Genomic DNA, 25,947 nt, shown 5'->3' with positions numbered 1-25,947 from the left:
GGGCTATGGTCGGGCTATGGTTGTACGTGTATCTGTGGGCCTGTCATTGAGCAGCCATACATGGTCATAATAGTTGATTGCACTCAGAGGACAGCTGATACTGAAACAAATTCCTAAATCTCTTAAAAGTAAATTTTAAAGACTGATTTTCAAGGTTTCCAAACTCAGCATTCTGAACTTATTCAAACTGCTGACTGATCAGCCTCATTACTATTTCAGTAATATCATGTAAAAGGAAAATAACATTTTGCTCATGCCAATTTTCTCAAATGGGACTGAAATGGTTCAGATGCTTGAAAGAATACTCATTCACTCAGTGGTCTTGTTTCAAATAGGCAATTTGTGGTAGCTTTTCTGCCACATGCTGTCACCATCAGTCTTTTAAAATCCCATGTGTGGGTATCAAGAGTCATAAAGCAGCATCTTATCGTCTCCAAACATCAACTGATCCTACAAAAGTAGCAAAGGTCTGCTGTAGTCAGCTTAATTTTAATAGTGGCCTTCAAAGTTCAAATATATATTGTTTTGGAATTACACAAAACATCACTATTTGGCATGTCTTTATAGCTAAATAGAAAATTACCCATACTAGTTCAAAAAAGTAAATAAACTGACAAACTTTTCTTGAAGAGAATGTAAATGAATAATTTTGAAAATCCACTTAGAATTCAGGTTAAAATACACTAGTTGCTCATGACTACTGGTCCTAAACTTTTTACATAGTATATTGATTCCAAAGCACTTCAACTGCTTCATACTCCTCTATAGTGGTAGCCCCTTTATACTCACATTTCTATTAAGTAAGCAGAAAGCATTTTATACCCATAGAGAAACAGTATGTTTAAGGATTTAATAAGGATCATCCATTTAAATCAGAGAAGGTAATAGTATACAGAGTAGAAACCTATTTTCACTAAATCATGACAGTTCTAAATAAATGGTGGAAAAGAGGTTGATCAGAAGCAGTACTCAAATTTAGTTAGAAAGCTGAAGAACTGACACTCAAAACTGTCTGGAAACTTCTACCTGCATATAATCTCAACTGGCTGTAGCGGCTAAGAAGAAAAATATTTCTCTAAAACAGTGCTTCTCAACTGAGGCCATTCTGGCCCCAGGCCACCCTCCTCTGGGGCCATTTGGCAATAGCTGGAGACAATTTTTGTTGTCCCGGGGGTGGGGGACCATACGAGTGGTATCTAAGTGGGTAGGGGCCAGGGAAGTTAATACCTTACAATGCAAAGGGCAGCACCCCATGACACAGTCCAAAATGCAGTCCAAAATGTCAACAGTGCCAAGGTTGAGAAATCCTGATCTAGAAAGAACATGCGTTTTGTATTAAAGTATACATTCTGGAGGAAAGCATGGATTTTTACTTCTAGAATAAGGAACCAAGAGTTTATTTCCAGACCTTTTAGGAGGCCTAACTTAGTTCATGGATGGTTAAAGATTTCAAGCAAGATAAACATTTGTCTTTTAAAAATATGCCAAGATTACAGTAAGCTTCTACCACACACATTTAAATTGCCCTTACCTAAGTAAGCAGTAGGTTTATATTGAAAGTGAAATGTCTGTGAAACAAGTGAAACAGCTCTGCAGAATAATAGGATCATTACAGGCTATTAAAGTATGAGGTTATCATAGTATTATACATTAACCAGTTCCAGAGTACAATTCTTTAGATGTGTGTGTGTGTGTGTGTGTGTGTGTGTGTAAATAGCATTCTAGAATAAAATCACTCAATGTGCACACACCATTAGTTACTAATAATGGCTAAATACACCAATTATAATACTCCCTCATCCAACCAAGAATTTCAGCTTACAGAATAAAGCTTTTTGTCTTCTAAAAAATCTGAAAGAAACAATTCGCCAAAATCACCACTTATCATCATTTAGGATCAGAATAAAAAGGTATGAAGAGGTCAGAGTATTAAGAGTCCCTCTACTAAACACTGTTCTGAAAACTGACATACATTAATGTGATCTAACAAAGTGAAATTATTTGCAGTACTCCCCTTAGTAGTTTTAACTGGGTTTTTTTCTTTTAATCCTCACTTGGCAATGGTTTATTGATTTTAGAGAGGGGATAGGAGAGAAAGAGAAACATTAATCAGTTGCTTCCCGTATGTGCCCCAACTGGGGATCGAACCCGCAACCTAGGTTGTGCCCGACGGGAATCAAACCCACCATCTTTTGGTGCATGGGACGATACTCCAACCAACTGAACCAACCAGCCACAGCAAAGTTGGTTTTTATAATGTTATAAAAAACAAATCCCAGTTTGAATTTAAAGCTAACTTTCTAAGTTACAAAGAGCAAAAACATGTTGTTGACAGATCTTGCCCTAAATTCTAGTACAAGTGTTCACAAATCTTATTTTTCTAGTATTGCTAGGAAAATAAAGCAACTTACTGTATTGTAAAGGGAAAATATGTAATTTCAGTATACATATTCCTTAATGGTCTTATCTGATGAGCTACTGGCAGCTTGCCACTAAATACTTCCAGTGTGTTCCATTTTTGCAACTAAGGTATCAAAGGAGTTTTATTTAACTGGAAGTCAGTTAAATCCAGAATATCCTTTTTCCAAATAATAAACACTGTATTGTTCATTTTCCATTCCACAGAGGAGTAAGATTTCAAAGACATATGAATCTGGGGTGGCAGTGGTTTAAAAGTTAGAATTCAATTTGAGATAATAGCTAGAATCCAAAATTTATTTGCTTAAATTATAAAGCTCTTTAATAGCAAAACAGTTATTAAGCATATTGTATTGAAATTGGCAGTTCATTTTAACAATTTAAATTTTGGGTAAAATTTAAAGTGGGCAGAAATGTTCAACTACTTATACTCTGAGACATTACTATATAACTTTGTCATATGGTTAATTACAGCCTATAAGGTCTCTTAGCCAGTTAATTGATATTTTAATAACTGAGGATTCTGTAATTTCATTATTTTGAACTTATTTCTGAGACTGACCTAGATATAAAAATATGAGAACATTCTCAGAATTGCTTAAATTAGATATGCCCATTATTTCTTTACCATTTACCCAACAAATGTGTTTAAAAAAAAAAAAAAGACTGATTTACTTAAATTTAACTATGGTTACATAAAAATTATGTAAGTATTCAAACATCTGATGAAGTCATCATACTCCAGCCTTTTAAGAATTCTAATTCCCAATGGTAAAGAAGCTTTAAATATCCTTAATGAAGCTATGACCGTCATTTTAAAACTCATCATTCAGTGCTACTGATGTTATAAATATTTAGATTAGGGCTTGCCATACCAAATTTCCTTTCTGCCTTAGTTTTATAAAATAACCTAACTTCAAGACACAATCTCATATTGAGCTTTCTTTAAAAAGAAATCAGGTAGATCTAAACAATTTAAATGTCTTCAAGAAAATCAGCAAACACCTGTTTTCTTAACTTCTAGACTTCCTGAAGAAATTACATGTAGAGATGCTAAGCAGAACTTGCTAATAATACTTAAAAGACCAGTAAGCAGTATGAGTGGCAGACTACGAATGGACCTCACACCTTGCAACCTCCATACCAGTTATCAGGATATCACCACTAGAAGTATGGAGTTAACCAGTGTGACTTGGCATTCAAAATCTGAGTATTCTTCTATTAATAATTTTATATAAGTGAATATACATTATATATGTAAACCATATTTACTACTAGAAAGAACAGAATCTATTTTTGTATTAAAAGACAGAATTTAAGCTATATTAAAAAAATTAGCCATCCTGCAAACTTAAAAAAAAATACGTATCTTGGAAGGTTAAAAAAAAAAATTCAATACATGAAAAGTATTTGCACTTAACTTAAAATAATTAACTAAGATACTCACACAACGTATGCCTGTGAGTCTCCTATTTGGTCCTAGAGCCTGCAGTATTGTAATTTATTGTGAAACCATGTAACCAAATATTTAAATATATCCACAATATCTATACCACGGTAATGTATAGTACATAATACACTAATATCTCAAAATAAATTTCTACTACAGTTTTATGCAAATTATAGTATTAGATTACCACCTGCCACATTCTGAAATGGCACCAACTTCATATAACGTTCCATGTCAACGATCTAATCAAAATCCTTACGGTAATGATGTTTTATGCATTACTATCTGAATATTCAAATTTAAGCTGTTAATCTAATAACCACAGTATATTTCCAATTCAAACCACTGCATATTTGGACATTAAAGCAGGTAAGTAATACAGCAGAAAAAGTATTTCTAATTCACAGTTTCAAAAATAAAGGGTGCAGTTTTCAAATATCCGATTGCTTAAAATTGGTCACTAAATTTAACAACTGCCTCCTTCAATACATGTAAACTATGTTTGCACAGCATCAGGAGATGTCTTTATTTCAGAAGTTAGTTCTTACTGTTACAGAAGCACCACAAATTTGAAGGAAGAGGCTACAGTGTGAAATGAGTTCACTAGAGGATATGTTAAATAAAATTTTAACTATGATGTAAGGTACTGCAAAGCTTTGTTTATCCTAGCAGAGACCCCCTTAATCAGGAAAAATAGTCAATGTTTACCAAAAAAATATGTAAATTAGCTCCATACAAGAAGGGGGAAAATCTAACTAAAAGAAAATGCTATTAACTAACAAACCCGTGACAGCCGGTTTCAAAATTTTCCTAAAACTAAACTTTAAAAGCATACACAGTATTTGTATCCTTCAATAAAGGCATGTAGAGATCCAAAGGGAATGAAAGAAAAAAACTGGCCTTAAGAATTTAATTTTTAAGTGGCAACACACACACACATACAAATGGGTAACTGAGAAAAACTGTGTACTTAAATATTCAAATTTTAAATGTGTAAGAAAATTTATAATAGAAAAAAGTGGCAAATTGTTATTGTAACTTGATTTGCTGAAAACATCTGCAAATTCACACTGGCATTAAGAAAACCAAAGTTTCAAAAATTTACTCTTCACTCTCTCCAAATATGTGTTTTCTGTGCAAAAATAAATATCTGCAAATTGCACTAATACAATACTTATTGTAACTTTTGTATTATGAATAATCTGCACATGCTGCTTTACAGACAAAACATTATTTGTAAACTTGTTCATGCAAAATTAGTGTGTGCAACAGGGATACTGTTGATCCCTACATTGAAAAAAAAAAAAAAGATACCTTATTACCTTCTTAAATTGCCAAACCCTCTGAAATGGAAGAAATCTTATCTGCCCGCTAAAAATCGATTTATGTTGCTGAAACAAAAAGTTATACATGAAAAAAGAAACATGGTTTTTGACTTGCAGAATTTTTGATTTTTAAATATGAGAAATTTTATAAAAGAAAGAAATTCATGGTCACAAAATTTTAACATTTTAATCCTAAACATTACAGGGCAAATGATCCTGGACCCTATCTCCATAATCCATAAATCCTAACTTTTAGTTTCCATTTTAAATGCTGTCCTAACCACTAAAACATTAGTGGTTTTACAACCTCTGAATTATGGAAATACATATTTCTGAAATAAATGTTACAAAAACAAAAATGGAGGAAAGCCAAACTGTCTCCATGAAGGAAAAAAAAGTGGAACATTTTGAAGCTTTTAGACACTTCTCTTTCCACGTCTTATGAGTAACCTGTCGATTCAGTGCATCATATGGTCAATGTCATGGTCCCCATGTTGAACAAACATCTAACTAGTGTCCATTGATTCCAAGTTAGTGGATGATGAATCTTTTTGGATACTTTCAAAGATGGCTGCCAGCTCAGGGTTAGAACTGATCTGTGACTGGAATTCACTCATCAATGGACTCTTCTCTGCTTCTGGAATGGTTAGTAGTGCTGCTACTGCTCTCATGGCAGATCGCTTTAGTTCATCTTGCTTTTCAAACTCCTGCTTTACTGAGTTTGCCTTTACCTGTAACATTGAGTAAATTTGTATTATATGCTATAAAAGACAAGCTCTTATATGAACAAAATTTAAGCACCTAGAAATTTCTGATAAATAAAGCAAAGCTGCTCTTTCATAGGTCCCAAAGTCACATTATATTCTAAGCATAGTTGTTTTTAAGGTTCTTTTAGCAGCATTTTGCCTCCTTTTCTTTTAAGGGAATATCTTATACAAAGCCCATTAGGAAAACAGAAAACCCAGAGCCATCATGGTTGAAAGAGTGAGAACATGAGCTTTACCTGCTCAGCAAGCCCTACTTCGGCTTTCACCAAGAAACTACTCCTCTAGACACTCTGTATAGACATTATTCTTCAAACACATCATACGCTGATATCTCTGTGCCTTAATTCATATAATTATCTTTATATGAAAAGCCGTTCATTTCACTTCTGAATCTAAAAGCATTTCTGATGTTTTAATGGTCCATTTTAAATGTCATCACTTTGATATAGAGTCTTCTGATTACTACCCGCCCCTCCTAAATTACATATTTTCTTTTTTGTGGACCAGTCTCACTTTATCCTATATCAGTACTTCAAAATATATATCATATTGTTATCATATAAAAACTAAAGAACAGCATTAAATAGTGCTAAATTTTTTGAAAAAATCCACATTCAACAGGTTAACTTTTAAAACTTACTGCTACATATGGTCAAATTAGGAAAACTACAATATAAAAATCAACTAGGAATCCTGAATACACCAAGTGTGGCCTAACTTGATGTCTATCAATAGTTACCTTAGTTGTACATGTGGCACGTAATGGCTCAACAAGCCGGTCCAACCTCTGCAGTACTGCACTTGGACAAAGCGTGGAAAGTCTCACCAGCATTAAAAATGTGAGCATCTATTACGAGTAAAAAAAGACAATATAGACATTGCATTATTTTCTAAAGACAATTCCAAATTCTAACAAAGCTTTTAAAAGGAAAACTACTAGCATGCACTATAAAGTTTCATTTTAAGGTAATCTGCTTCAAAGAATTATCACAAACCTAATCTGAGGAATTTTAGTTACAAGTACTATAGAGACCTCACCTATAATGTGGTACTAATGGTTTTCAATCTTGGCCACACATTAGAACTGGGGAACTTTACCCTGTTCCCAGAGACTTTTACTTAACTGTTAACACAGGGCCATAGATATAGAATTTTTTAAAAAGCTCAAGTGCACCCTGGCTGGTGTAGCTTAGTTGGTGGGGCATCGTTTTCCACAAAGCAAAAGGCCACTGGTTTGATTCCCAGTCAGGGCACAAGCCCGGAGTGTGGGTTCAGTCCCTGGTCAGGGTGCATATGACGTAACCAATCAATGTTTTTCTCCCTATCTCCCTCACTCCCCCTCTCTATAACTTTAAAACAAAAAATAAAAAGCTCATGTACACCAAAACGGAAAACCATTAAATAAGAAAATAACTGAACCAGGAGAAAAGCTTTTTAAGTTTCTACAATCTTAGCAAATTTTCCTTTAGAAAGAAAAAACTGGTTACTCAGATGAATCTATATAAAGCCTGGTAACTCATAATCTTTTTTTCTCTTGGACTATGAAATGTAGAATTAAACAGGAGATGCTATCACTTCCTTGGGGGCTCTTTTTAATGTATTCTGGGAGGGGTCAAGTTACTACCAGATATGGAAACAAGTTGAAATTCTGAATCTGGCTGAATAACTAACTAACTGCTCAACTACCACTTTTGCCTGCTTGACTAAAAGCCATGAATAGAAAAGAAAAAGAGACTATTTATTATTTTCAATTCACCCTTTAATAATTCACATTTAAAATGAACATGCACAAATAGGAAAACAAAGAGCAGTTATGAACAAAGTTCATGCTCTAAACCTAGAAAGTGGTATGGTTTCTCCTCTAGCTGCTTCTACACAGATTACTTCAGGTATCTGAAAATAGTTCTTCCATGTTATCCTTTAAACCCAGTATATTAGATTGGAAAACAAAAATCCCTCATTTAGGGAAATAATATGGTTGTTATGCAGAACGCAGTGATGGGAAACTAACAAATCCCTCCATGTGTAGTAACTGCAATACACTTTTGAGAAAAGGCCAAACAGATCAGAGATTATACTTTGAACAGCAAAACCAGTCTGGGCTCTTTGGTGGAAAAGCATGTAGGGACTACACACTAAGCAAGCTGGCACAAAGTTCTTAATTTTCCATCCACTTAGACTTGACTTCCTCCTCCAAGGAAATGGTTTCTGGATTTTTTCTGTAGATGTCAACTGATGTTACAATTGCACCACTATTACCTTCGCATATTATAGTCTGCTGGTTCATGACTTGCAAACCAATTTCTCTCATTTAATAGATAAAAGTAAATTAAGAGGGGTAAAAGTCACTGTAGCTAAAGTTTTCTACAACATTCTATAAACAAGCACAAACATCTTACCTTAATATCATAATGGTCCTTCAAACCATCTTCAACATGGTTTAGAAATTCAAAGATATCTAGTCTATCAAGACAACTGTCTAGAAGTGTGTACATACACTCAAAAGCTGCCTTTCTGATATCCAGGCCGTCATCAACTGTATGTTTAAATGGACCCATTTCTACCTGTTGAAAAACAAAAGAATGTGTGCATATATTTAAAAGTAAAAGATAGTCTTAGAAAAATTATAATCTAAGTAGCTTACCTCTCTTATGAGCTCCTTTCTAACTTTTGTTTCATTGTAAAGATGTGGAAGAACAGTATCTAGAAGATCCCTTATTAAAGATGGCTTATTATGTGCTGCTGAATTGAATGTGACCAAGGCTACTCTTCTTACATTCAAATCTGGGTCTTCCAATGTCTTTAGGAAATCACCTGAAAAATTTTAAGAGAAGCAACATACAATTAGCTTAAAATAACACAGACATTAAATTTTTTCTAAACTGACAGTTTATTGTTGTTGGTATTATTGCTATTTCTTCAAAGTGGGTCAAATAACATGATAAAATATTAAGGAAGTATACAGTTTCTGTTGGCAGTAGGTCAACTATCATGTTAATTGATAACCAACTTTCAAGCACCTATAATACAGAGGATACATAGTGAGAGTCCAAAAAGTACCCTAATTACTTTTATAGATATCTTATAAAAAGATCAGTTGCAAAGAGAAGTGATGAAACCAGCAGGCACAGAAACTAATAATTTGAATGGCTGTCGTAGTTCAAAATAAGGTAAACAAGCTGAGGACAGATCCACTGCTTGATAAAGATGGAAAACTGTTAACAAGTACACAATTGATCAGATGACAAAGAGAAAAGTGCCTCAAAAGTCCTATTATTTATTTGTATCTTTAACAAATTGGTAAAGAGGGTTAAGAAGGAAGGAAACCTAACACAGGACCAAAAGCTAAAGAAAGCACCTATGTACTTTGAAACAGATTTAAGTCTGGTTTTCTAACCACTGTGGAGAAGAAATTATAGTGCAAAGACCTCTGGAGTTATATAGATGATGACCCAAATCGCTTCATTTGTCAATTGTGACTTTTGGCAAGTTACTTTAGGCAAATGTTTCAGTTTCCCAGTTTATAAGTAAGAATTATAAACCTTTTAGGGCTACTGAGCAGAATAAATACCATGTACATTGTTGAATGGTGCCTGGTGCATACATGGTAGTCACATGGAGATATCATTAATATTATGTAATCTCAACCCTACCATCAGCAGCAATCTTTTAGAATACACAGGGAAAAAGAGGTGCCAGAAGACTTAAAGGTATCACAGCAGCAATTAAAAAAAAAAAAGAAAAAAAAAAAAAAAAGAAAGAAAATACTTCAGACACCAAAATTGGTAAGCTCAGTACTGACCACGAAGGAAAATTCTGATTATACAAAAAGCTTAGGAGACAGATTGAGTTCAAAAAGAATTTAAATGTACCAGACTAAACCTCTTCACCCCACTGGTTTGTTTAGAGGTACTAAGATGGTAAGTTAGAATACTAATTAGAATAAAGATGTTTTCAGTAAAGCATCTAAAATACTGCTATTATTATGGACAAATGGTGACATGGACTAGGATCAGGGGTCCCCAACTCCTTTGTCTAGGAATTTCAGTTTTTAAAAAGCTACCTAAGAACTAGCTGGTGTGGCTCAGTGGACTGAGCGCAGGCCTGAGAACCAAAGGGTCATTGGTTTGATTCCCAGTTCAGGGCACATGCCTGGGTTGTGGGCCGGGTCCCCATTTGGGGGCCTGCAACACACTGATGCTTCTCTCCCCTTCTCTGTCTCCCTCCCTTCCCCTCTCTCTAAAAATAAATAAATAAAACCTTAAAAAATAAACAAAACAAAACCAAAGCTACCTAGCTGGTTGTAAGATATTCATGTACACATAAATAATACTGAACTAAACCATATTCTGAGGGCTTTTAGCTACTACTCCCAACTCTAGGAAAACTGATGATGAAAACAAAACAGAGAAGTTATGACATCAAGGAAAAAATAATCATAAAAGCTAATTCCTGTCCTCACAGAAAAAGAGCCCTAGTCTTTCTGGGGTATCTCCTCTTAAGTCTTTTTGGTAACCATCCTTTTTATTCCAGGTTGTTCGCTCCTTATATATGGAAGTCTCAACAGATCCCCTCGGGAACTGAAGGGTTACGAAAATAACAGAAAATTGGGGCCGTACCAGCTCAAGTTAAGATTCATTTATCTAAAGAGAAAATTTCATGACTATTTAGCTATATCAAATATTTTTTCCCTTCATCCATTCGCTATTTTAGGCCACACACAAAATATGATTATTGAATGTGTAGTTGACTCTAAAGACATCCTAGTGTATTTACTAATTTCAGTTATTTGCAAAATTATCTGGTAACAATATCAAACCAAGGGATGACAGAATGTAAGTATATAAGATCATACATTAACTTTCTAATGAAACAATTACCAAACTGTTAAAACTATTTTAGTTCCTTGGTGATATTTTTAGTTACTGAAATAATTCGTTTTTTGACAATCAACTACTAAATAATTAGTAAGTTCATCTTTGTTTCCACTTACCTATGCAGTTCTTTAATAGTGGATCAATAGGTTGTGGATGATCAGAAATAGTAAACTTCACAGCTGTAACCACTGAGCTTCGGGCATATGATGAGCCTAATTAAAAATAAATTTAAATTTAAGTCTACTGGTATGTAAATCCACTAAAATCTATGGACATCTTTTAACATTTTTCAAATCACTTCAAATAACACTAGTATCTTCAATTTTTTAAAATTCTCTTTGGCTATGAGGGGTATTGCTATCAGAATACTAACAGAGCAGGAGCAAAGTTTACTCATGAAACATAATCTCATTACATTTCAAAAGAAACAATTTCTTCTGGGAATGAGGATGCCTGAGAGAGTAGCAGTGGAGGATCTAGCCCTCACAGCAGGAAATTATTAATATCCATTAATAACATAATGTCTTCTAGGTTTTTTTATTAAAAAAGAAAGCAAATTTTAAGAATAAATTGCTATTATTACCTTCAGATTCACACCGGTTAATCTGAAAACTCTTCTAGAATCTTTCATCGGAACTAAAGTTAAGTGCACCAATTTTAGTATTATAATTATTACTAGCAAGCTCTTCAAGATATATTAATTCAAGAGACATCTGTCTTTACCATTTTTTAAGACAAAAGAGTAACATTAGAACATAATGAACACTAGAACAGATTTATTTAATCATTATCTAATTAACTCTCTTTATTCTTTTAAACAAAATATCATTCGAATATAGCTCCATATTATAACATAAGGCAAACAAGTCCTATATGTAACAAGATACAGAAATGTTTTAACTCCTACATTAGGCATCTTTTAATGCAACGAACTGGTAATAATTAAAAATTGTTTAAATAAGAAAACCTAGGTCCTTACCTGATATCAAGTACCCCTTAAGCCGTGGAAGGAGAGTTTCTGGATCAATTAGAGTGAGTTTGCCTAGACATTCAGCAACAACATTTCTGGTTCCTTCTTCTGCACACTCACAGTGCTTTAGCAATAAAGCCCAGATGTTTTCAACATATGGTTTAAGACCCACCACTGATGCGGAGCTAATAATTTCCTTCAAGGAATGAAGCAGAAGATACTGCCTTTTGGGTTGACTGGTTATTTCTTGTAAGACAAATGGCAGATATTCAGGGAGGTTGCCCACACTAATACTGCCTAATGCATAAGATGCAGCTGATTTGACTTCTTCACTAGGAGATGAGAAGGCTTCTAATATTACAGATTTTAGTTCCAGTTGCCCACTTAAGTCAATATGATGCCCAACTTCTCCAAGAGAAAGCAGAGCTAAAAGACGAATAGAATCTGTAGATCTTGAGTTCTTGACATCTTGAATAAACTGACCTACTACAGCAGGTCCTTCTTTAGGACATGCTCGAGTAAGGGCAGCTACACATTTGGCAATGGAGTAATAAGACTGCTTGTGAGTAAGAGCTGTGCTCTGAGAATAAACTGGACCAGTCAGCATGCGCAACAAATCCATGTATCCTAAATTATTTGTTCCAGTGACAACCAGAGCCTGGAAAAAGTCTAGCATGGCGCTGAGAGCACCCCCCTGCAATAACGGTGATCTCACAAGTCCAATAAGTTCATTGAGAATGGATCCACTTATCTTTGAAAGGGAGGAGGGATACACTTTTGCCAGTGTGGTAAGAAAGCTGATAGCCATCTGTGAAACGTGCATATCACTTTCACTGATAAGAGGTGGGAGCTCATCTAGAACTGCATCTATCATGGCAGCTGTCAAGCTGTCACTATAGTTTTTAATTAGAATATCTAGGGCAGAAAGAGTACCCAGTTTCAAAGCTCTCTGGTTTTTCCTGAGAAATGAAGCAAGGATAGGAACCCCTTCTCCCAGGACAGGCCTCAAATCTATCTTCAAAGGTGACCCAGCAATCAGTGTCAATGCCTTCACTGTAGTTAACCGCGTAATTTCATTCTTTAGTCTCTCCAAGAAAATCTGAAGTGTATTAGGCAAGTCAGAACCCAAATTGTCTCCAAGGTTGCAAATAATTTGTCCCATACAGGAAATAGCCCTTTCCTTGACTTCCTGATCAATATCAGCTGCTTTTAACCTCTTAATGGTACAGGTAAATAGATCTTTGATGTAAGGAATTGCATCAAACGAGGAAGGTTGATCTAAGGGACGGATTACTTTGACAAGCTGCTGAGTAACAAGAAGTGCTTCAGATGTAATCTTGTAAAACGGGTCTCCAACACAAGCCACCACTGGAGGGACCAAAGCCTGAACATGAGGATGGAAGACTTGAGGAGAGTGGTTACAGAGGATCACATACAGACAGGACAAAGCATCGATCTTCAAATTTGATGAGCTTGATTTATCATTCAATGAGAAAATGATTCCTAAAAAGTCAATAAAAAAATCCAGTAATTTTTATGCATATTTTATGAAAGAAAAAATTAAAAATGAATCCCTAAAATATTACTAGTTTCCATTTCATCACATTATCACTACAGTAGTAGAAATTCTACAATCTATATTAGAGCCCAAAATGTTCGGGTAAGAGTTAACTTTTTACTTTTAAATTTCTAACTTTAGGTTTGTTCTACAACAAAGTTAGTTCTATGTACAAATTAAGTTGTCACAAATTATCCTTTTGAAGGAAACATTTAAGCTTATCTAGTCTTAATAAAGTCTCTATTCAGTTCGAAAAGTGATTTTCTATTTCTTTCATACCTGGTACAAGAACAGGAATGTGCTGCGTTAGGGCCCCAGGTAAAACATTTACCAGTTCAGTTAACATGTTAAAACAACACTGTCGGGTCTTCACACTTTTTTCTTTCATCTGTTTGTGCAGAGCTTTAACAATGTTGGGAACCTGTAATTATCACACACTCATTAGTTGTTTCAGCTATTGATATTTCTTCAGTACTCTGAACAAAAATGACCGGGGATGAAAAGAAAGTGAAGAATTTATCTTTTTCGGTTAAATTTCTAATTCCTCTATCTGCTAACAAGATTGTTAGATACAAACATCACTGCATTAATTCCATTCTCTTATAACTGTTATTTGCTTAATACTTGATAAATAATAGAGAAAAACTATCATTAGCCTTCTCCAAAGCAACAAGTCTTCCTTGATTAATTTTAATTATAAAATGCACAAGATTAAATAGAATTATAACCAAATAATTAAGTTTTCAAGCAAAAATTTCAGAGCATAAAGTATAAATTTTTTAAACATAAATAGCAGAGATAAGCATTAAAAAAGAAAAGACAAATTATGGGAAAGAAACCATTAAATGAGTTTTCGTTTGCTTTTAGTTTGCCATTATAATGAAATCAATCTCACTTCAAATGTAGCTACAGGGGTATGACTCAAAAATATATGCTTCTATACTTTCTATTAACCTAAATAGGATATTTACTAATAAATCTTATGAATGCCAAGATAGAGCCACTTATCATATAGATCAATGAACTGAGAACTACAGACAGAAAAAAACACGTAATTCATCACCGCATCATAGAATTGCCTGTGACCTTACCTAACTTCTGCAATTTTTCAATTGCTTATATCACCGATATACTTCCCCTTCTTTCTATAATTAATCATAAATGTTCACCTTTAAGTTCACCACAATTTTTTTAAAAATTTGTCCTACTTGAAAACAAGATAGATATGGTATGTACATCCCTCCCCTGGTTTAGTTCTTTAATCTGGCTCAAACATTTTGTAATCTATAAAGATGGACAAATGGGATTAAAAAAATAAATAGAAGCCCTAGCCAGTGTGATTTTGTTGGCTGGAGCATCATCCCATAAACCAAAAAGTTGCAGGTTCAACTCCCTGTCAGAGAACATGCCTAGGTTGCAGGTTTGGGCACGAGTCAGGGAGTGTACAAGAGGCAACTGACCAAATGACGTTTCTCTCTCTCTCTCAAATCAATGAGCATGTTTTCAGGTGAGGATTTAAAAAAGGACAAATATGCACCCAATGGAATGCCATAGAGATTACATATATGATAGGAAAATGCCAAGCATGTACCAAATGGGAGCTATATAATATTTAGAATCTTAGAAAAGATGTCCTAAAGTAAAAATATGTATTTTATTAACAATAAGAGCTGCCATTTATAAGTACTTACTATGAAGAAGGCACTACATTTAATGTTTACATAAATCATCTCTTCTATTACCTTGGGCAGACAATTCTTAGTAAAACGTATTATAAATGAAAAAAGGTTTAATAAAATGAACAATCTCTTCAAGATCACACAGCTAAGTTAGAACTGAAGCTAGCTACAAATGCAAGTAGTCTCACTCCACAGTTCTAAGACTCCTCCATTGATAGCAAAGATAAAAATTATTGAATCATAAAATTATTTTAATATTGTTGATAATCAAAATAAACTAGTTACAGGTAAAGGTAATATGAACATACATATACTACTATACAAACATATCCCAGAACTGTTTCTCTAAAGGTGTTTTGGAACTCACATTTCCACATTAAAAATACAATTTTAAAAGACCACATTTACTAGCATGAGTTTCAAAACCATATTTTTAAACCAACCTGACTCTGAAGCATTGTTAAAGGCGTTTCTCCCTGTTCCATGGCATCAGGGTCACACAGCCAACTTTGCACAGGACGAGTTTGCTTCAAAAGGGAAAGGTATGCATGAAAAACATCTGCCTTTACATTCTCCTCACGCTCTTTAAATCTGGATATCAGTGCAGGAGAGACGGTCTTGTAAAATTCTGGCAGCATTTCATGCCTTGTGCTAACTACAGCATCCAAGCACTTAGCGGCCGCACGCCTCACTTTCCAGCTCATGTCATCATCATCACTGTATTCATCATCACTCCCTAAAAAGAAGTTTTAATGTTAGGCTATTCATCATAGAAAGACCTTATTGTTTAATAAAGTGAATTATTAGTAAGATAGTTTTCTAACTGTTCACTAACATATAGAGCAATGCTTAAGTTTATAAAGAACCAGAACCAATGAAGTTAACCTTAATATGTACACACAAATTGACCTCTAAAGAAAAATGATTAATTTTTTGAATTGTTAAACATTCTCATTTATAGTGAGTAATGAGCTGCTTATTAACTCCTTAAAATCATTAACACAGTAAACTTCCTTAGAACATAAATATTTGCAAAATCATAAATGACCCAGTCTTTTAAAAATATGAATAAAAGTTCATTTCAAAGAAATCACTTGGCACTACCAAAAAAATCAAACAAACAATTGCAGGGGGGGAGGTGTTTATAAGATAACCCATGGAACAGATTTGTGGCTACAGATGATGTGATAAGAAGAATGTCTATCAATCCCAGATATTCTGCAGAAATAACTTTCTGGGGAGAAAAAGAATTCTGACATCATTTTTCTTTGTGACTACAAGACTTTTCATTAAATCTGTAAATGGAAAGGAGGGGGCTGTTAGGAGCAAATATGCGTATTCACAATTTTCAAGGTACTATCTTAATGTGTTTAAAGAAACTACACTGTCTCAATTATAACAACAGTAGCATCTTTCCCAACCTTGCATTAAGCTTTAAAACAATATTCCACCATAAACATTAAAAATTCCATCTCATTTATGTATAATTGATAACTTTCGTGTGTGTGAAACCTCTGAAAATTATTTCCTTCTAAGACCATCAAGATGAATCAGCTGGGTAACATGAAGTCCGGAGGATGAAAAATATATTAGCATTTCTCAGGGAAGTCCAAAATTATTTGAACAACAATTCTGTTACTCTCAGAAAAGACTAAAGCCCTGAAATGATTCCTCAGTGGGGAAAAAGATATCATCTCTTCACTGGTCTATAACCCAATTAGCTAGTGAAAGGTAAATGTAGCCAGCTCTGACTCAGGAAAATCCTAGGATATATAATAAACCGTCCAATCTCGTTTACTTAATTTCCTCTTAGCAACATTATAAGAAAACCCAGCCAAATACTGCTAAACCCCAGACATTTGATTTACCAATACCTATTTGAATAAAAATTACAAGGTACTATCAAAATAGACTATTTAAAAGCAAAAATAAGTGAAGTTTTTCTCATGGCAACTCAACTACGGAATTAACTTTGCAGAAACATACTTTATTTTAAAAAGGTTATAATAATTCAAACATCCTAACCATTGACATTATAATATGTAATGGATAAAGCAGATGAAGTTGATTTTTCCTAAGTACACTAAAAGCCAACAATCAAAACCTGGAACATACATTGCTACAGCTTTTTTCAAAGAATATTCATATTAGGAAGTAAGATTTCCCTTCATTAATAAAGCACATTTAATGAGTGCCTACTGTGTTTCAACAGAGAAGGAAAACTCTGACTCCAAAAAACCTCCGCTGCCTTGCGGCATACCTCTTCAGGGGAAGGGCTAAGGGAGTAAACCCCGACAGAAAATCCGGAGCCGGAGTCCCTAAGGCGGTTTGACGTTGTAGTCAACACCGGCAACTCCTGCGGCGCACCTGAAGCCAAGCTGTATCAACTCCGTCTTTCCCTTGGACCCTTCAGCTGCGAAGAGAGGGGGGGTCTGCTGCATGGGCAACAGCAGACCCTCCATATCACCCTGCCCAGGCTCTGTAGCTTCAGCTTCACTGGAGAGGACACTCCAGTGTCATCGCAAGATGTCGATTCAACACGGGAGGAGACAGATACCATGTCACTCCCGAGTCGGACTGCACAGCCATTCTCGGCGGTGCAGATAGACTCTTGGGAAGCTACACCATCGTCTCTCGAGACGGACAGCTGCCGACTCGACTGTGTTTCAAGCACTATCCTAGGCACTAGGTTATAGCAGTTAATAAGAGACTAAAAATTTCTGCCTTCATGAAGCTTATATCCTGTTAGGTGGAAAGTAATTACTAAATGTCAGAAAGTGATTAAGTGTAATAAAGAAAATAAAAATGCTGAAGAGAGAGATGAAGAGTATAAAGTAAGGGGCTTCTGGTCAAGATGGAGGCGTAGGCAGACACACTTTGCCTCCTTACACAACCACAAGAATAACAACTAACCTCAAAACAAAAATACACCCAGAACTGCCAGAAAATTGAACTGTATGGAAGTCCAACAACCAAGGACTTAAAAGAAGCCATATTCATCCAGCGGGGTGGGGGGCGGAGACAGGGAGCTGGGGTGGGCGGAGAGAATGCGGTGTGGTGTGGCTGCCGGCACAACGGGCAGTCCCACAATCACGTGTGGTGGATAAAAATCAGAAGCAGTAACTTGGCAGTGAGCAATCACAGTTCCAGGCCAGACTGTGCAGCTCAGTATTCCTGTGCTGGGAAAATAAAGCCTTATAACTTCTTGCTGTAAAAACCAGTGGGGGTTGAAGTGGCAAAAGAAATTGCCAGTCTTTCAGGACAATCTGTTCAAAGGGACCGCACAGTCCTAGAACGTATGCAAACCTACCCACTCTGGGAACCACCACGAGGGCAACAGCCAGAAGGGGGCCAGGCATGTACAGGAAGAGGGTGAAGTGACTAGAAATGGGCAAGCGTCAAACAAGCCTCCAGCAGCCAGGCAGAGGCATTGCCCGCTCTCTGACCTCTCCCTTACATACAGAGCCACAAAGCAGTGAAGTGGGTTGCCCCACTCTGGCAATTACCTAAGGCTCTGCCCCACACAATTTATAGGTGCCTTTTATGGGGAGTCAAAGCAGCTCTACTTAATACACAGAAACAAACACAGGGAGGCTGCCAAATTGAAGAAACAAAGAAATATGGTCCAAATGAAAGAAAAGGACAAAAACCCAGAAAAAGAACTAAATAAAATGGAGTTAGTCAACCTATGAGATGCAGAGGTCGAAACACTGGTGATATGGATGCTCAGAGAACTCACTGAGTACGACAAACACATTAACAGAAGAAATGAAGGCTACGCTAAGTGAAATAAAAAAAAAACCCACAGGGAACCAACAGTGAAGGGAAGGAAGCCAGGGTTCAATTAATGATTTGGAACATAAGGAAGAAATAAACATTCGACCAGAACAGAATGAAAGAAGAACTTATAAAAACCAAGGAGAGAATAAGAAGACTCTGGGACATCTCCAAAAGTACCAACATCCAAATCATAGGGCTGCTAGAAGGATAAGAGGAAGAGCAAGAAATTGAAAATGTAACTTGAAAAACTAATGAAAGAGAACTTTTCTATTTTAGGAAATTAAAATTAAAATGCCAAAGGCTAAAGATAAAGAGAAAATCTTAAAAGCATCAAGAGAAAAGCAGAGCTATCTACAAAAGAATCCCCATAACACTATCAGCTGATTTCTCAAAAGAAATTTTTCAGGCTAGAAGGGACTGGAAAGAAGTATTCAAAGTGATAAAAAGCAAGGGCCTACAACCAAGATGACTCTATCCAGCAAAGCTATAATTTAGAATGGAAGGGCAGATAAAGTGCTTCCCAGACAAGATGAAGCTAAAGGAATTCATCATTACCAAGCCCGTATTATGAAATGTTAACGGGACTTTTTAAGAAAAAGATCAAAACTATGAACATTAAAATGACAACAAACTCACAACTATCAACAACTGCATCTAAAAAACAAAAACAAAAACTAAGCGAACAACTAGAACAGGAACAGAATCATAGATATGGAGATCATTTGGAGAGTTATCAGCAGGGAGTGGGAAGGGGGAGTATAGGGGAAAGGGTGGTAGGTACAAAATAGACAGGGGGATGCTAAGAATAGTATAGGAAATGGAGAAGCCAAAGAACTTACATGCAGGACCCATGGACATGAACTAATGGGGGACTGCTGGAGGGAAGGGGGGTACCAGGCAGAGAGGGGCAAAGGGGGAAAGACTGGGACAATTATAATAGCATAATCAATAACATATAGTAAAAAAAAAAAGGAAAAAAAGAAAGAGTATAATAAAGCAAAGGAAAAGCCCTGAGATTGTGGCAAGGGGTGAGGGTGAGAAAAGTGAGAAAAAGTAATCAGTGTTAACACCAAACATTTTGACTCAAAAACTAAGAAAGAATGGAAGTGCCATTCTTAGATGAAAGGCTGAAGTAACAGGTTAGGCAGGATATAGAAGAACAGTGAAGAGAAGATATTTTAGACATCTAAGCGGTAAATCAATTAAATAGCTGTATATATAAACCTGGAATTCACCGAAAAGATCTAGAATAAGATGAATTTGGAGTTTCAGCACAGGACATTAAAGCTAGAAGACTAGGTGAGATCAACAAGAACATAAGTGTACCAGAAAAGTCCAAGGAGTCACATAGGCTCTCTCCATCCTCCACAGAAAGAGGCAATCCACATAAATAAAACCCTTTCCCTAAGAAAAGATGCCCAAGCCCCCAAATAACCCTTCATTTTCTTTTTCTAATAACTCCCTTGCCCCACTCTTCTTCCAATAAAAAAATCCTTCCATTTTTTACCACTCTCAGAGAGCCCTTCTAGTTGTTAGATGGGATACTGCCTGATTCACGAATCTTTTAATTAAAGCCAATTAGATCTTCAACTTTACTGGGTTGAATTATGTTTTTCAACAAAAGAAAACTGGGACACAGTAATTTCTGTTACCCACTTTTTCACTCAACTTATTAACTGCTTTAATAAATATTTTTCTAGAATATGATTTTGAAAATGGGGCACGGCAGTTCAATACATGGATGCCCCATAATTTATTTAATCTATTTACTATTGTTGAATATTGAGGTCATTTCCATTTTCACTATTATAAGTAATAAATAAATCATCAATGCAATTTGGATTAAGAATTAACTCCATATGTAAACTGGGCCTTTCATGAAAATTTAACTAATTTCTTCTATTTAATTTGAAATACCTTGGTCATCATCATCACCACCATCAGCATCCATGGCATTTTCATCTTCATCTTCATCATCATAATTATAATTTGGGTCATAGGTAAGATATTTTAGACAAATATTTATAATAGTAGAAACATGAGGATATACCTCCTTAGGACATCTGAAGAAAGAAAACAAAAGCTTTCTTGAATAACTGTATTTTATCCTTGATCCAGCACCTGCCACATTTCTCTTTGTTACCAGATTTTTTTCCTCCCCTTTAAAACAGAATAGGAAAGTGGTTCCCAGCCTTTTCAACACCAATTTCCCTACATCTTTCTCTCCCATCAAAGTACGTATTTAAATACATTTTAAGATAATTTTTAACCTTCACATTTTAACATCTCTGAAGTCAGAATAATTTTTATAATAAATGGTAATGTTAAAGGTTAATGTGGGGTAGTACAGAGAGGAATTTATATGTAATAGTCCCCCCCTTATCCATCAGATATATGTTCCAAGATCTCCCTGGTTTATACTGCAGACCGTACCAAACCCTATATATATAGTTTTTGCCTATACATACATACATACATATATACATATGTACGTACACACATTTTATGGCTTCTCTTTCATGTATCAAAATTGCCTACATCAGTACTCTTACATTTGGGGGCCATTACAGTCACATGCTGCATGACAACTTTTTGGTCAATAATGAATCTCTTGTATGATAATGGTCCCAAAGATAATAATGAAACTGAAACATTCCTCCTGCCTAGTGATGTAAAGTCTTAACACAATGCACTACACAAAGACTTACCATTGTGTTACAATTGCTTACAGTATTCCGTATAGTAACATGCTGAATAGGTTTGTAGCCTAGGAGCTTGCAGGGGAACAGAATTTGTCACCCCAAAATATGTCTCTCTGGCATAAGGCTTATATTAGACTGGTTAATATATTATAACAGCAGACATGAGAGAAGCTCTAAAGACCAAATATAAGTTACCCTGTGTAAAAGACATTTATATTTACAAGGCAAATCTCTATTTGTAATTGTTTCTCCTTGGCTGTATTAGGGAGAGGAGGGAGATAACCTTATCTCTAAAAATTTATATCAATGAAGAAGGCCAGGACTCAAATCTATATAACAACTTTACCCTTGTTTATGGTGCTTTTCCTCATAAATTCCCATAACTGACTCCCCCCAATCCTAACATTATCTTTTCTCTTCAACTAAAGATGATATTTAAAGGGTGGCTTCAGTCATTTGGACAAGTTAGTTTTTGTGGGTATCTCCCATGTAGACACCAGGTATAAATGTTACTAAACTTGTGTTTCTTTCTTGTTAATCTGTTTAATTGCAAGTGGTCTAAAGTAAGAACCCAGAAGGGCAGAGAAAAAATTATTTCTCTTCCCTACAAAACAGGCTATGTAACATACGGCCTAGTTTTGTAATAGGTAATACCATCTAGGTTTGTATAAATGCACTCTATATTTGCACAAGGGAGAAATCATCTAATAAGAAATATATCAGAATCTATCCCCGTCGTTAAGTAGCATATGACTATATCAGTAAAAGATAAGCACTGCAATACTGCAACGTGCAACAGTGGACTTGATAACAGAGACGGCTATTAACTAAAGGTCTGGTAGCATATATAGCATGGATACACTGGACAAAGGGATGATTCATGTTCCCATAGGCTAGTTCGAGATTTCATTAGGCTACTCAAAATGGTGCAACTTACCCTTTGCAACCATATGGATGGACCTGGAGAACATTATGCTAAGTGAAATAAGCCAGTCAGAGAAAGACAGATACCATAGATTTCACTCATGTGGAATCTAATGAACAAACTGAACTAACAAGAAAAACAAGACACACATTCATAGATAAGAGAGCTGGATGACAACTAAGGGTAGGGGGGCGGTTAGGGGGTGGAGGGATTGAGAAAAAAGGTAAAAGGACTCATGGACATGGACAAGTGTGGTGATGGAGTGGGTATAATATTCTTGGAGCAATTGACAGTGGGCAACTGAAACCTCAGAAAGAGAAACCACGGATAAGGGGGAGATTATGCTCTGTTTTTTCAACATATGACTATGAACTTGATCTCTGTGAAAATGCCAGTGCATATTCATCTAGGCTTGGTCTTCTAGCTACATGCTAAGAAGACAGAATATATAAATGACCCCAAATAAAGGAATAATTTGTTTCTTGATTAAAAAGAGGAAATGAATCCCACAAATTCTGATTTTAACAATTTGATATAACTATAAAGCTACTTCAAACCATGAGGGTCAAAGGATTGCTGCAAATAACAACTAGTGAAGTCTCAAGACTGTACTATGCTACTACTGTCAATTCTAGTTAGGGGGCAGGGCAGGGTGGTGGTGGTGGTGGTGGTGTGTGTGTGTGTGTAATCTGTTACATGGACCCTTCTAGTACATTTGCAGTTTTTATTATTAGATTGAGAACCATTGCCCTAGCAAAATGGATGTGACAGACCTCGAAAATTATTGAAAAGATACAAAATTCACTATATAATTATACATTTCTGGCCAGATTCCTGGCTGTGAGTAAAATAACCCATTTCTCCCCATTTACCTAATCTAGATCTTAGTTATTGTACTTTTAAGAAGATTTTTTATTTAAAAATAGACATCTTAAAAACTTACCTTCTCACAAATGACTCAAAGGCTTGAATGCAGTACTCTCTTAACTCATCATCATCTACATTACAAAATTTTACCACCAGAGGAATTATCTTCTCAAGGTATTCACCTAAGAAAAGCATATTGGTTCTTAAAAACATTATTTTTTCTTAATTAAAGAAAACGTGAAAATATTTGAACATTTCTTACCTATTCTATGACCGGCTTGCCTACTAATAGCAGCAATACATTGTATGTAGGTTCTTGTTGTTGACATGGAATCATTTTTGGACAACTCTGACAGAAGGTGTTCAATAAGATCTACAAAAACTATATTTCCACAGCTCATAACCAAATGGCCAAGAGCAATAATGGTTCTTTTCCTTACTGCAAGTCTAGGGCTGGTCAACTGGGGAAGCAGACAGGTCAGAATTGAAGGATGGAAATTAACAAGAAGTCCTCCTTGCCTTAAAATAAAAGAAAGAAAACAACAAATAAATTCAAGATGTTTGAGCATTACTGAAATGTCTGGCCTCTGAACTCGATGTATTCAGAGTAAAACTTTACATGACATAATTCAAATACTAAATGAAAGGAAAACGGAATCCTTACTATCTATACCAACCCAACTGAAAACCTGAGCCAAGTGAACGCAGTTTTGAAATTTGTAGCCCTAAATTACATTCTGCAATCTAGACCTATATTCCCATTTAGAGGATATCCAACCAACACATGTGGGAGTATGTTAAAAACAATGATCTTGTCATTTTCCCCTTCCCAGGTCTCTTAAATTTTATCTATTGATAGTTTTTCCTCCATTACAGCTCTTTCAGGGGTCACAACTCAAAATATCAGCATCTCATGACCGTCCCCTCTCCTTAATGCCTTTCCTCTTCACATCTATATATATTATATTTTACTTATCCTGTTGGTCTAACCCTCTCTTCCAAATCATTTCATATGTGTAGTTCAATGAGTCAACAGCAGTCAAATATCTATGTGCCAAGACAATGCTAGTAATCAAGGTACATAGAGGCAAAAAAGTCTAAATGACTTCAATAATTATGATATTATGTATAAATTCCTCACCTTTCTCAACATGACTCCAATCTATCAAAATGACTTCCTACTATTCATTCTATATTCTGGAAAACTAGAATACAATGTTCTCCAACTCTATTACGATTGCTGATATAATTCTATACCTGGGCATATACACCTGTGCCCTAGCCATTCTTCAAAACTAAATTCAAATGCTACTATTTCCATACAAACTTCCTTGGATCCTTCCATTTTAAGTGCTAAAACAACTTATATTTGCAGTTAGTATTTAGTCTCATTTTGTCTTACATTATAGCCATTTGTGTTCCAATCTACAGTAAAGTATAAGGTGTTCATGAAGGGACTTAATTATTTATTTTTAAGTTGAGGTGCATTAGCCACAAATAATGAAGACATATGATGATTCTGAAAATCAAAAATAAATTGAAAATGACAAGTGCTGAAGATATTTTCCTTTAGGAGTTGTTTAGATCTTTGTATCTTCCCAAATTTGACTTCCAGAGGAAAGTAGAAAAGCAACAAATGTAAAGAGACAAGTTCCTTCCGCCTCAAAAACATGCACTATAAACATGGTTGATAAAATTTACAAATAACATTAACTGGAACATCTGCCACGCCTACAGTCACATCTTATCTAAGCAGATCATTGTATTCAAGAATACAAAAGAGTAAAACAAAACTTGCTGAAATATTTAAATTACAAATGTTAATTACTTCTCAAAACCATACAAAACATGCTTGCTATGTAGTATTACATGATAAATATAATTAGCTCGCTTTTCCCTTCACTCCTAACCACTCATATTTATAAAGTCACAATTTGAACATGAATAATTACAGACCAAGTTTTATTATATTTATGAGGAGTTTTTAATAAATGCACATTATCTATATTACAAGTACTACAAATTACATGCATGCTTACCTGCTCAACATATCAGCCATAATATCCAAGGCTTCTAGCTGAACAGAGACATCTTCCTGCTTTGCTATTGCACTGGTAAGACGTCCAGTAATCTTCTTACATACATTAGCAGCTAATGCAGAGCCTGCATGAATGAAAACCAGTAATAATTTCAAGACAAGTGTATTGAATTCCACTTTATATTCATGGAAGTTGCCAAATAATTAAACAACTGTAAACTTGATTATGACATGGACTTGAGATCTATGTCACAAAAACATGTATTTCAAAACAGGCTGTTTCTCAATAAAATAACTTATTAGACATAACTGCAGAAGGAGAACATGACCCAGGGAAAATAATATCGATTTAGATAGGCTCTATTGGACAACTATTTCTATGCATGGCATGAATGCCAATCATGGAGTACGTAGCAGCTGTAGGTGCTTGGAAAGCAATAAGGGAGTCTTCTTTACCAGTAACCTAGACTTTTAAATTTCAGTGACTTAAAAACCAATGATTAACACGGTTTCTTTGAAAAACGGGGGGTAGGGGGTGGGCAGGGGGAGCAGGGGAGAGCAATGGGGGAAAATATGGGAGACAGCTGTAAT

At 35.3% G+C, this 25,947-nt stretch overlaps 1 protein-coding gene across 1 annotated transcript in view; it reads right to left on the bottom strand.

The window, feature by feature from the left end:
* Positions 1-5,354: 5,354 nt before the first annotated feature.
* The window catches only part of CAND1 (cullin associated and neddylation dissociated 1), a 38,198-nt gene continuing 17,605 nt past the window's right edge, over positions 5,355-25,947 (bottom strand). Inside the window, exons 4-15 of the mRNA XM_090273574.1 lie at positions 25,358-25,481; positions 23,581-23,837; positions 23,395-23,500; positions 20,742-20,887; positions 15,488-15,780; positions 13,645-13,786; positions 11,817-13,310; positions 10,954-11,049; positions 8,605-8,774; positions 8,360-8,524; positions 6,700-6,807; positions 5,355-5,924 (exon numbers count right to left, since the gene is read on the bottom strand). Of these exons, the coding sequence (XP_090129700.1) occupies positions 5,700-5,924; positions 6,700-6,807; positions 8,360-8,524; positions 8,605-8,774; positions 10,954-11,049; positions 11,817-13,310; positions 13,645-13,786; positions 15,488-15,780; positions 20,742-20,887; positions 23,395-23,500; positions 23,581-23,837; positions 25,358-25,481 (3,326 nt within the window). The 3' untranslated portion in view covers positions 5,355-5,699. The remainder of the gene's footprint in view (positions 5,925-6,699; positions 6,808-8,359; positions 8,525-8,604; positions 8,775-10,953; positions 11,050-11,816; positions 13,311-13,644; positions 13,787-15,487; positions 15,781-20,741; positions 20,888-23,394; positions 23,501-23,580; positions 23,838-25,357; positions 25,482-25,947) is intronic.

Source organism: Furipterus horrens, unplaced genomic scaffold (assembly GCF_987537825.1).
Source record: "Furipterus horrens unplaced genomic scaffold, mFurHor1.1.pri manual_scaffold_4, whole genome shotgun sequence".
NCBI lineage: Eukaryota > Metazoa > Chordata > Mammalia > Chiroptera > Furipteridae > Furipterus > Furipterus horrens.
Note: the sequence above shows the minus strand (reverse complement) of the source record. Positions and strands in the feature narration are given on the sequence as shown.